This window comes from Oryzias latipes, chromosome 3 (genome assembly GCF_053564925.1).
Source record: "Oryzias latipes strain Hd-rR chromosome 3, Olatipes_Hd-rR_3.1".
NCBI lineage: Eukaryota > Metazoa > Chordata > Actinopteri > Beloniformes > Adrianichthyidae > Oryzias > Oryzias latipes.
The window spans coordinates 32,928,843-32,941,708 of NC_136239.1; the positions used below are offsets into that span (position 1 = coordinate 32,928,843).

Here is a 12,866-nt window from a genome sequence, read left to right on the forward strand (position 1 = left end):
TGTGTAATAAGCTAAAAAAAAAGGCTTAGTTCAAGCTTCAGTTTCACCTAATTAAAATAATGCAGCGTAAAATACAGTCAGAAATATTTCTGTTAAAACGCATTAAAGGTCCTCTTTTTCTTGTGAATGTCAGTCAAATTATTCTTTTTTTCTTTTGTCTTTTCATCCTCTTGTCAAAGTTGCCATAATCCTCATAATAACTGTGATCATTGTTGTTGCCCCAGTGGCTCCACTTCCTCTTTCTTTCCAGGAGGTTATTTGATCGGGGATGGGTTTCCGTGAAGGATTAGCGCACGCGCCCCCCTCCCCTCACTGAAATTAAGAGCAAGTGTGACACCTACCTGCAGAAGTCGGTAGAGTTAGAGGCCGCCGCCTGGCTGCATGTTCTTTTTGGCAGTTTTCCCCCCCTCACAATCTACTGCGCGCAAAATAGCATTCCCAACGCTGCCTCAAACAGCAGCGTTTCACGTGACGCGCCGTTTAAAAAAAAAAACAAAAAAAAAAACTCTTCATTAATGATATAATGGGGCAGTATGTTTTAAATGCTTGGTCGCGTCCCTTTTTAACAGCTTTGCCACGCCTTGGAAGCCGGTAATGATGTCTAAATTTGGCATAAAATCGAGCTCATTACAGGACTTCACCACCTGATTGCTCTTCATAAAACACGGAAGGTAATTCTGTTAAAATCACCGCGTTATGGTGTTATTATATCAATATCCGCTTTGAGAAATAACATCAAGATAAAATGTATATAAAAAATAAATTAAAAAAGAGACGCTCTATCAGAGAAATACAAAAAGACTAAACAACTTTTTTTTGTGAGCAAGACTTATCTGACCCATCTTCATCTTTTATTAAATATTGCACCATCCTTTAACTGAGCGCAGATCTTTTCTTTTTTGCAAGAGTCCATGACAACTCTTTTTTTCCAGATAAACGTACATTTAAACCATCTGTCATCGTGCAAAAAAAGTCTTTCGCTTAGATTAAATGGCCTAAAGGAAGTGGACAGGCAGCCTTTCCCTCAAATAATCGCTGAACACGATTTTTTTCTTCATAATTTACTTCAAAGATAGTGTATTGTCCATTTTTAAATACAAAAATGCTACATTAAATATACATGTTAGTCTTTCATACAAATAGACTCAGGCGGCTGCAGCGATTAAGACCACAATTACATTTTTTTAGGATTAACCATTCAGAAACTAAAAAATCTGAAGATAAGCATTTACTCAGAAAATAACTGTTTTCAAAATTGGATTTATCACTGTCATTTTGTTTTTAGATGCAACCACAAAAAAATTACAAATAAAATAAATAGAAGTCCGTGGTGAGAGGAAAATATTCAGGTATTAAATATTTGACATACCTTTCTTTAGTTCGTAAGGGGAGTCTTTACAAAGATCTATCTGCGTTTGGCCTCTGACTTTCTGGCTCTCCCTTACCAAAGCCTCAGCTCTATTTAACACAGTCTGGTTTAATCCATTGAAATGTGCCGTGGAGCTCGTGGTTACCGAGCCGTGGTTACTGTGAAGGTGTCCAAAACTGCCCCCATAGTTCGTGTAGCCGGGGTAGAAAGGGGAGGTGTAGTACAGAGGCCTGGATAGGACCGTGCTGTTGGGAAGAGGGCACTGGGGGGAGGACCGGGAAGGTGACGCGCTGGTGCCCATCACTGCGCTCTGAGGCAAACCGGGACACGGCGGCGGCGCGTCGCCGCTGCCTTTACACCTGTCTGAGGACGTGGCGATCTCCGCAAGGGACCACAGTTTGGGTTTGGGAGCCGAGGGGGGCGAGTGGATGACAGAGGTGACGTTGCCGGTCACCGTGCTCGCCGCGTGGCTCAAATCTGACGGCTTGTCTTGTGGCGTTGGGTTCCCCCGGGGCACCGCCGAGGGAGACGAAGTGGTCGGTTTTGCGGCATCCGGCAGCAGCTCTGTAGTCCGCTCCTCCTGCTCCTTTAACTCCGAGTCGCTCAGAAGAGGATCCACCTCTTTTCCGTGGCTCTCCTCTTTGAATCGATCGCAGCTTATGTCCCCTGGGTTCAGTTTGTGATCTAAAGCAGAAATAAAGAACTGACATTCAGCCAAGCTCGAAAAATCCAGCGCAGAAAAAAAAATATTTTAGGATTTTTTTTTTACTGCTTTTTTTTCTTTACAAACTCGGTGTGCTATAATTGTCCCCCTAAACACGTTTTCTAGATTAAAAAGGTTAATGAAGTCTTCCCCGCAGTTACTAAAAGCACATAAACACAGTGTGAGCTTGTAGAATATTCAAATTCAGAATTTACGCATGAAATTTATTATCAAAGAGAAAATGCACTTTTAGCAGAATTCCCAGCTCAGCTCGGTTATTATGCACTTAATAAATTGACTGCTAAACACTGTGCGTCACCAGCAATTTCAGCCCCCGACAAGTCAAACGAGGGGAGTTCAAGGTGATTATTATTTAAAGCAATTGTCCCATTATAAATTATATACCACCATTAACCAGCAATCAATTTTGCACCCTGAGTGGAAACGACTGCGATGAAAAATTGATGATTTTTTTCACCCCCCCCCCTTCTTTTTTTTTCTTTCCTGAACACCGACCTGCTTCTGTGTCTGTGGAGTCTCCTTTATCTAAGGGCTTGTTTGGCTCGTCGTCGTCATTTTTCTCCAGATCGATATTCTCGTCTTCCTCCTCGTCCTCGCTTCGGTTCCGGGGCGTCCAGGTCATCTTGTTCTCCTTCTTTAGCCTCCTCCTGGCGTTGGCGAACCAGGTGGACACCTGAGTGAGGGTCATTTTGGTGATGATGGCCAGCATGATCTTCTCACCCTTGGTGGGGTAGGGGTTCTTGCGGTGCTCGTTGAGCCAGGCCTTGAGGGTGGCGGTGGCGTCCCGGGTCGCGTTTTTGCGGTAAGCAGGGTCCCCGTAGGGGTAGGTGCCCAAAGGTGCTGCGTAAGGATGGTATCCTATTGAACCGGCCATGCCAGTGGTGTGGTCATATGGAGAACTCTAGAATAATAATAATAATAATGATAATCATAATAATAATCATAATAATAATAACAATACTAACAATAATCATTATTATATATCTTCCTTTTTCATTACGTGAATCATAAAAAATGAGGGTACACTTGCAGCACACAAACATGAGTACACTCGTGCACGCGCTTCCATATAAGGCGCGCGCATCATAAGGCAACTCTGCTCCTTCAGCACACACTAACGCGCTGGCTTTAATCCAACTCTTAAACATTATTATTTATTTCAGTTTCCTATTATTGTAATTTTATTTCAAAATTGTATCGTTAAATCTTCTTTGGTTAGAGAAATTCAAAATGTTTGATTAATAAATGTATAAATTATCCTGCGATGATACGTAAGGCCAGGCACAATGGAGCCTTATTTTATTATCGTTTCTCACAGTTATATTTTATAGCCGTTAGGCCTGAAACAAATAGTCTTTGAGATATTTTGTTGACACAGAGCGTCAACAAATACAAGCAAAACAAACCAAGTCCAACTAAAATATGAAAATATACTTCTTGCTTAGACGCTAAAATCTGACAGTTGTCTGGCTTAAAAATAAAAGTGGAAAAAGCTCTCGTGGGCTGCCATGAGGGCGTGTTTCTGTTTTTCATAGAGTTCCGAGACTTCTTTGATTTTGAAAAAATAATTTAAAAAACGCTACAGAAGGTCATGAAAGCACAAAGCTGAGGGAACCAGGCTGTTTTTCTGTGAAACTTGTTTTCTGAATTTTTCCATTCAGTGATTTGAAGTAAATGCGCTCCTCCGTGACGCGCACGTCTCTTCCCAAACCTAAAATTTCACTCGCTCGACACTTTTTAGAGTTGTTTTCCTCGCTTTTACTGCTCGTCAGAGACGGAATAATCACCTTTAATTTACTCACCACGTACGAGGTGAATGTGGCAGCTGCCGCCGCGTCTGCACTGTACGGTAAGTGGGAGTTGTAGCCTGGCGAGGCGCTGCTGAACGCAGTAGATCCGGCATAGGGCGCGAACGCAGATCCCGAGGAGGATCTCCCAAGTTCCTCAGTTCTGGGTCCCGATATGACGCTGGTGCTGTACGCAGGGCATGAATACAGGGCTAAAGAAGCGGACGGCTGGTACAAGTAACCCTGAGGATACGCCATGCTGCTGGAGCCCGGAGAGTGTAAGCCACTTAACTTGCGCACTTTCTCCCCCTTATTATGTTCTCAGGCGCTGCTGTCGGAGCGCATAGAGCTGCGTGTCTGCAGACCAGCTGCCCGTCCGCTCCGAAGTGACAATGGTGAAGTCAGCTAGACTGTTTAAATCAAAACAAGCTTTTCAGGCAGGCAGCAACTCTCCGTCGGACGTTCAGTGTCGTTTCGTCTTTCTGCTGCTCCTTCACCGGACTTGGACCGCCGCTCTCATTCCAGTGCAGAACTTTTATTTTTTACCCGTCTGACTGGGGTTTTGCTTGGGAAAATGTCCTGCCAAGATGCTAAGTTGGAAATTGAGGATCCTGACGCCTACTACGCTGCGCTCCACGCTCCTCCTCTCTGGGTGTAGTCACCGAAGGGAAAGGAGAGCTTATGCTGGGGAACCGCAGCCCTACCCAAATCCATGCCCGCTCTGTCTCCCTCTCTTTCTTCCTCACCCCTCCCTCCTCTCGCGTTAACTAACAAGCTTTCTCATTCTGTGTTTCTCTGTTTTTTGCCTCTTTAACAAGCCTCGATGCAGTAAGCTTCAAGTTCGCCTGCCAGCCCCCCCATTTGGATGACGACGTCATGCGAGTCCACCAACTTTGCTCCTTTTCTTCCCAACAGAACAAACAGAAGTCCCGACTTTCACACTTGATCAATAACAAATCGGCTGCTGTGCGCCAGGATGTGGGCTTGGAGGAATTCAGAGGGAGCACCACAGCAGTGCGCTCTTTTTATTGGTCTTTCTGCGCGTTAAAAACAAATAAAAAGAAAAAAATGTCACCGCAAAAAAGTGCTTTAAATCAACAGACTGATGTTCTGCGGCTTTTCACGTGGATTACAACAGTTGCGCACGCCGACTCTCCAACGGCAGCTGAACGTTATTCGGTAAGACACATGTCGATTGAGAAGTTAGAATAAGGAAAGTTACAGAGCAAATAATGAAGCTTAAGCAAGTAGAAAGTTTTTTTTTTGTGTTTGGATTTGTGGAAATGTGGTTTTGCGCGTCATCGGTTGTGCTTAACTGATTTACTGTGGTGGATGAGGCTAAATATTTTTTTCCTCAATGGATTCGAGAATAAACCACTCAGATACAGGCTCTCAAAAAGTCATAAAACCCTCAAACCGGGGCAGATTAGTGCCATCTACACCAAATCCGCATGGACTAGTGGCTCTAATCTCATTTGATCGCGGCAGATACAAATCTTTTTTTTTTTTTTTTCTGAAAATCTAAACAGTATAAATATAAACACTGTTTAAAACCGTGGCGCATGCATAGCTACTGCATTTTATTATGTCAAACATAGCTATGTTATTTACAAAATTATGACTATTAATTATTAGTAATTGTTGTTAATTGCTTGTTTTTAACATGTGATATTTAAACAGATATTAGGACAAGCTCTCTTTTTTAATACAAATATTGTCATCTTTCAGGCATTTTTTTCAGGCATCTTAAAGCCGTTTTTATTCAGGTGATTGACTCCACAGTTCAAGTCTTAGATAAGCCGAAAGGGATCGCTGTAGGCGCTGCTAAAGAGTGTGTGCACTGGCTGTCACGTGTTTCTTACGCTCTGAAAAAAAGCCTCAAGAGAGCAAAGAATGATGACGCCGTTACACTGGAAACACACTCACACATTAAAAAATGAAGAAGAAAAAAAAAACTTGAACGATGTGGGGAGTGGGGGGGGGGGGGGATAAGGACTCATACACAAAGCAGCCCTACTTTATAGCCTAATGAGATAAAAGTGATACCATGAGACCTATTTCAATGCATCCACGTTTAAAAAAAGATCAACTAATTATTTGAACTTTTTTCTTATGAAATAGTTATTAAAAGTAAATATTGTATCTATCTGTCTTAAAGAAAACAAAATAATACTGCTGATTGAAACTGTATTTTTCGTAACATTTATCCCCCCCACCCCCACCCCCAAGCTCTGAATGCCGCGGTTGCAGCTTATGTTCGTGTGTCATGTGTCCTTTCAGCGCGTTTCTGTTCAGAGTGGCACACTCAAAGAGGAGGAGGACCCATAATTTGAGATCACTGAGCCTTTAATAGGAAAAGGGTTATGGCAACTGCTCCCGCCTCTCAGCACCGCGCCGATAAAGGAGGAGGTGTGGGTGAGTACACTTTTTGCTCATTTGCGCTCCGGGGTGGCGCATCTTGTGCGTTTGGATGCGTAAAAGTGTTCCGTCAAAGCAACGTTCTGACCCGGGTATCAATATTTTTATTTTATTTATTTATTTTTTTAATCTCCTCTTGCGCGCTTTCCTTTCGCTTTCTATCCTCCTCTTGGAGGAACGTGACCTTAGTTTTGACGCATGAAAACGGCTCTACGTGGCTCAGATGAAGTGAATGAAAGCTGATGCACGCCACTTAAAATGCCTGAGGGAGCAAGTGTAATCTAAATTGGATATAGAGGCTATTATTACACAACATTATACGTTGTGGCGGACTAATTGCGCGGCTGGATGGGCTGAACAGTCAGTAAATGTCGAGTGGCAGACAGATTCTGGAGCGCACAAGGTCAGCCCTACACAGCTCCCATGGCTTTTACTGGTGTAGAGAAAAATGCTTGAAGTATTCATGGGATTTTTTTTTTACCCACTCTAAATCTGTGTCCTAAACCGATTAGTTGACACCAATTTTTCTTTGATGTATTAGCTGAGGGCTTTTGCCACTTGGAAGCCAATTGAAATTCAAAACAGTTTTTGCACCAAATGCTTTGGGGAGATCTGCCGCAAATAATGGATGTAATTTATTTTTGACCTTGCATTTTGTTTCCAATGGGAGGCCTATTAAATGATTAAACATATGTGCACTATGCTCCTTGACTAAACAACTGGCGTTCAGCAAAGGTTAGCTTTTATTACTCTGAAGTGCAGGAGTCGTTTGTTTCAGCATTTTTAGATGATTTATTAGAAGATGAGGTGGGCCTGACAGCAGGTTTTTAAATCATACATGGAATTGCTCATGCTTCTAACAATATTGACTCTCTTTGTCTTGTATCTATACAGATTCATGAAGTGTCCTCAAGTCACCAAGCACCTGCAAACGCACTCCTTCAGCTTTTTCCAGAAATAGTTTGACAACTTTACTCACTTTTCATGACAATTCATGTTTTGCTACATCTTTTTCTCTAGTGTTTCACTTAAGGAAACTAACTTTTCAAATAAGAGATAAGCTCTAATTTAATGAACAAAAACAATCATACAATTTCCAGAAAGCACTATGACTTGATGTTTCAAGAGTTCTTCTTTTCTGATCCCCTGTTGTCATTTCTTTTTCTGTCGCTGACCTGAAGATGCATGGAGGGAGAGAGCATTTCTTCCTGAGGGGGTATTCGTGCCCCCACCCTCACTCCCCATCATCCCCACAAGGCTGAATGGCAGGTCTCTGGATTGGCTAAGTGATGAAATGATGACCCTATTATGAGAAGCGATTCCAAAATGAGAGGTATCAGGCAATGATTGGGACCCTCCCTCACCTCCACAGCATCCCCACCATACACACACCATGCTGCCAGCTGCAAAGATGATGATTGATCCGCTTGAGATGGATCACAGGAAACGCACATTGAATTTTTTTTGTGTTTTATCAAAAATAGTTATTTAGGGCTGCATCCACAGGACGTTTCCATGCTCACTCCCTGGCTTGTTCTCCATGTGCGGCAAGGAATAGAAGAGATAATTCTCCCTTTTTCTGTGACAAGACGAATGACCTGAACTATTATATCAGAATCAACTCAATAGACTTGGTCAGTAAATGATTATTGATTTGAATTTAATGAAGCCATAGTGTGAATTTGAGCTCCCTTAGCAGCTCCCTCTTGTAGATTCCAGTGTCAGCATCTAGACAGAAATGCCAGACATTCAAGAGAGTCTTTCACAGGCCTGCAGGTGCATCTGGGACAGAATACGCCTCAAGTCAGTGAATATCACAGATGGTTATTTCACATCGTCAACATTTATCTGTTCCTCTCACTGGTGTGCTGTAGCTTTTTTGATTCATGAGGGTTCCTGTGCCTCATGTTGTCTAAACAGACCCAGAGTACAGAAAAAGTCAGGACTTATTTTGAAGGTGCTATAGGTACCATATGCTTATAATCCCTTACTTAAAGGCTCTTGAGGTATGTAGGAGGCACATCCCTTCACAAAAAGGCAAACCGATACAATGTTCGAATCAAATGACTGCCGGGATGCTAAAACCACAGTGTGGGAGCCATGCCCCAGATATTTGCTCTGACTTAATCCAATTGAAATAGTATGAGTGAGTTGCAGGGGCTCCCAGGTCTGCTGCTTGCTTATGTATGTGATGCATAATGGAAGTTGACAAGGTTGGTGATAGATCACAGCCCAGGTAATGTAAACACATTAATCCCTCAGGGTTCATGTGAATGTTCTTTCTCTCTTTGCTCTCTCTTCTGCATCTCCCTATTTGAGACCCCAGAACACCCCCCCCCCGCACACACACTCACACACCACCACCATCACCAAAAATGTTCATCATCTTCCCTAAATGCCTTAGTGGAGCACAAACCAGAAGCAGCCTTAATCTGTCAACATGCTCTTTAATTGGAAGGAGAAAACAACACGTGCTTCTGGATGTGCCATGTCTAAGTGCACATGCCAACGAAATACGGAGTTCATGGAAGAAGAGATCCCGGGAGAGGGGGCATAATTAAAAGTATCTTTTAATAGGCTTGTAATGCTGAGCCTGAGTCTTGTTGCCTTAAGTAGAGAGCAAAGTCTGCGGCTGGAGATGGACAAGCGAGGGGGTTCTGCTGAGGGAGCCTGTAAGTGATACACCACCTCAGCGTCATCAGACATGCAGTCTCTGCCTCGGTCACCACACTCAGGACAACAGCCACTTTCCCTCCTGCCTTGGACACCTCGGTTTAGCAGCTCCCATGTTCTTTTGTTCTCCTAATGAGAGATTCTCCTCCACAACATCCACTCTCCAACCCTCCTTCCACTGTCAGTCTGTACTCCAACTCTCAAAATCAGCTGGGATTATGGGGTTGATTTTGGGCCTGCTACACTGTAATCAAATGAGACTGCTTGGAGGAGAGGAGATGGAGGGGGTGGAGTATTATGTTCTGTTGTGCATTCCACTGCAGCATTGTTGCTTTTTTGTTTTCGTCAGGGCGGGCTTTGATGCTGGATCCCCTTACCTTTGTAGTCCCGGTAGCCATGTTTCATAAACACAGAATGGGAAACATCCTCGGCATTAGAAATTTAGATCGCTGCTTTTCTCCTGCCACTCTACATTCTGCTCTCTGCCTGGCAGCATTCTCCCATCCCAGAGCTGAGGTATTAAGTTTCCTCCCCTATGCCTCTGATTCATTTAAACTTGTCACAATCAGCCCCAGTTATTCACTGTGTCATGTATAATCTATGGCAACAACAATGCCAACATGGCTTCATGTTCTTCTCCCTCACTGGGCACTGCAACCCTCTGCTGCCACGGTTTTGTTTCAGCAGAACTGCGTGAACAAACTTGCATGTGTCCTCACAGCTAGCGAGTTGGCAGAAGTTTATGCTAGACTTGTTTCTATGATGTAGAGAAACATGTTTATGAGTCTTGCCCCCTTTGTTTTATATTGTCAGTGCTCGGTTGCCTTTTAATGTATGTGAACATCTCTGAGTGTAACACATTAAAATGATCCAAATTCAATAAAACCCCGTCTTTAGCTATAAAATCTATCAGTTTTATGTCTGAATCTTAATGAGACAATTCATATTTAAACGTCTGCCACTGTTGTAAATCGCTGCAAAATAATAAAATGACGCATTATTTTTAGTGAATGTGTGTATTCTTTAGGGCTCAGATATGTTCTGTACTTTTTTTGAATCATGAGGGGTTTTTTTCTTCCTCCTCCTCTTCCTCTTCTTCGAGAGTATCCGTTTTGTCCAACATCTGACACACTGCCCTGGGTGATTGAGCCAGACGTGGAAATCCAAAGCAGAGATGCTCCCCTTAATGCCTGACACCTGGTGTAGATTTGGAAAGGATTGCACTACAGGTACTGCCTTACCTTCTCCCCAATCCCAGAAAGTCCCTGAGGTATTTCCTTTTCTGTCCACGCTTGTGTTTGTTTCTGCTTCGCTTTGCCACCCAGCTATCCAGCCTCTGTCAGTCAACCCATGTGCTGGGATTAGGCTGAGGGGGTGCTGAAACCTGATGCGTGTTATCCCTTTGATACAGGTAATTCTGGTTGGTTCAGATATGCTTTTGAGTTTTGAATTTGTTTAAGGTGTTAGAAAGAAGAGGCCAAAACCTTTATTTTATGTAAAAAAAAGTTATACTTGCTTTGAGACTCTCAAATGAGAAGTTGAATCAGTCACATAATTAAATGAGCTGAAGTTTGACCAAGCAGGAAATTGACTTTGCCAAAATGATTCCTGATATAAAAACAACTCCTAAACTAACACCATGACTTCCCTAATCCCATATTTTCTCTGCTTTGTCTCCATCTGTTCGTCTTGTTTATCCTTTCTCTATCTTTCCAGATCACCGTCTGTCAGACGGACAACAACTGGACCTGTTACTCAGGAGTGCTGCTGCTCACCTCACAGCTCGCATCTGCGGGCTGTGCTGGGACAGGACAGCCAGCCAACATAAACTCAGCACGAACATCAAAGCCTGGCAGCCTGGACTGTGGCACCTGAACATGCTGAGCGCAATGCACTGGAGCGCCGGCTGACCTGGGAATTGAGACAAATTTGTGCATATTATAGTTGAAGAAAAACAGCCAGGAAGCAGTTTTTAACGTTCAAAGGATTATAGAAAGTTTCCTGTTGTTGTTTTTTTGGAGCAGGTGATTTTCCCAAATTCAAGAACGCAGAGATTCTAGTTCAGTCTCAGTCACGGCTAACTTATGCTTCAGGTTAACAGAATTACACGGATGAACACAGGTGGCAGTTTTTTCCTCAACATTAATGTGATGCAGTTTGCACCAGTGAAACAAATTTGAGTGCCCACTCGGTGCGCTTTGCAAGCATACTGTTTATGTTGACACATGCAACTCTCTTCCTGATGCAAATGCAATCTAAACATTAAGCGGAGGGAAGGCAAGCGTAGCCCATAAAGGCTGTGAGCTCCAAACACTTTGAACAGACAACTATCACTAATCACTCCCAGAGCAGTGCGGCGTGTAATTACTCTGCCAAACGTTTGCCTTTCACAGCTTAGCACCGGGAGCCCTGACCCTGCGCCTCCCTGTCTTTCCTCACCACCATGCATGTGGAGGGGTTGCCCCCCCCCATGTTTTTACCACGGGGGTAGGCAAGCTGAGCTCCCTCACAATATTTTCAGGAAAAATGGGGAAGGAAAAAGAGAACACAGGGAGGGAGAGGGCTGAGGCTAGTGCTTCCGGCTTTGTGGGAGCCCATTTAAACAGGCTTTGAAACCTTAGCCATCCGGAGATCAGAAATAGCCTTATTGACTGCATGGGTCTGGAAGTGACCGAGCACTCCATGTTCTGAGAGTTCATCCCACCAAACAGTTGGAGCCCTGGAAGGGGGGGGGGGGCATCTACAAAGTCTCAGGGCATTAATTTTACATCAGGAGAATATTCTGTTTTTCTTATTATAAGTGACACACGCTTGTATCTGCCTTTCTTGGAGGGGGTGTTGCATAATTTCTTTGTATTGTCTGAGGAGTTGGAGACATCCAATTCTCCTCGCTTGCCTGTCCCTGAGTCACATTTATTGATATTACTGATGCGGCTGTCACTCTTCGGTGTGATCTGCCCCTCACTAGTAGGATGTTGATAAGATGACACAATGCAAATATGAAGTGTGAAGGGGGGCGGGGGCTTGGCAAGCAGGTAGTGTGTGCTGGGACCGGCATCCCATAATGACTATTAGCTGGATTTCACAGCCAGCTTCTGATCTCTGGCAATGACAGGGGCCTTTATAAGAGGATGGGTGAGCTGCAGCCCCTCCCCATAGCCCCCATTCATGTGCATGAATACATGCAGTGAAGAGCACACATACAACAGAAAGAAAAAGAAAAAACATGCTTTTGAGCCATACTTACATACAGTTTTACTGCATCTGTTTTTTAAAGAGCAGAAATCTGGCATACACTCTTAACATAGAAGCTTTATCTGAATTTCACAAATAGTTTTTGTCCTGTGTGTGACCAGCCCTTTACAAGTTCAGTTTCACTCACTTAAATTGCCCTCTGGTTGCTTTATGATCTTGTACAGACATTTCAAAAAGCTCCGCTTTTATCATGAATATAGCAATTTCACTTTGTCAGTCACTTGTGACTAAATATACATCTGCGATTAACTTCACAACCAGACTATCTCGTACTACTTTGATAATATAATGGGCTCTGGTTGCTCTTGGTAACAATCATCTGATATGTGGGTTCAGAACATTTAATACTCCACTTACAACATTATGCAGGCTTTTTGAGGAAAGAATAATGGTGTGTGGTGGCTTTAAACTGGTGAAATTTGTGTGTCTACTCTTTTAAATCCTTTGTTGGAGCATTTTGCAAAGATGAAAACAGCACCCACCCCCCACTACTTCCCCTCTCCAGTTTCTATTCTACACAAATTAGCTATGGTCCTTGAGGGCAAAATGACAAGAGGTTACTGGAAGACTATGTGTTTAATTAATTGAAAAATGCTTAAATTGCTTTTACAGTTGTTATGTGAAGTGAAAAAAGGGAATC

General features: G+C 43.2%; 1 protein-coding gene and 1 long non-coding RNA gene across 3 annotated transcripts; one reads left to right on the top strand and one right to left on the bottom strand.

Annotated features, from left to right (window-relative positions):
- Positions 1 to 512: 512 nt before the first annotated feature.
- On the bottom strand, positions 513 to 4,647 carry irx5a (iroquois homeobox 5a). Of its 2 annotated transcripts, none has more exons than XM_004067314.4 (3): positions 3,896 to 4,647; positions 2,589 to 2,994; positions 513 to 2,053 (listed from the first exon to the last, which is right to left on the bottom strand). In XM_004067314.4, exons 1-3 carry the CDS (start codon positions 4,136 to 4,138, stop codon positions 1,353 to 1,355), a joined length of 1,350 nt encoding a protein of 449 aa, XP_004067362.1. In that variant the 5' UTR covers positions 4,139 to 4,647; the 3' UTR covers positions 513 to 1,352. The 2 variants fall into 2 exon arrangements, with proteins under 2 accessions (XP_004067362.1, XP_011491630.1); XM_011493328.3 differs by having other exon boundaries at positions 3,881 to 4,459.
- A 21-nt stretch (positions 4,648 to 4,668) lies between these two features.
- LOC105357891 (uncharacterized) lies at positions 4,669 to 12,483 on the top strand. Its single transcript, XR_013655189.1, has 7 exons — positions 4,669 to 5,059; positions 6,161 to 6,295; positions 7,193 to 7,258; positions 7,480 to 7,631; positions 10,074 to 10,200; positions 10,297 to 10,382; positions 10,688 to 12,483. It is a non-coding gene; the product is annotated as an uncharacterized LOC105357891 (long non-coding RNA).
- Positions 12,484 to 12,866: the final 383 nt, after the last annotated feature.

Coding starts and splice junctions, on each gene's coding strand:
- irx5a (XM_011493328.3), bottom strand. CDS start 4,138: ATGGCGTATCCTCAGGGTTACTTGTACCAGCCGTCCGCTTCTTTAGCC. Junction 2,995..3,880: donor ACGTGGTGAGTAAATTAAAG/GTGATTATTCCG, acceptor TTATTATTCTAG/AGTTCTCCATATGACCACAC. Junction 2,054..2,588: donor CTCCACAGACACAGAAGCAG/GTCGGTGTTCAG, acceptor TTTCTGCTTTAG/ATCACAAACTGAACCCAGGG.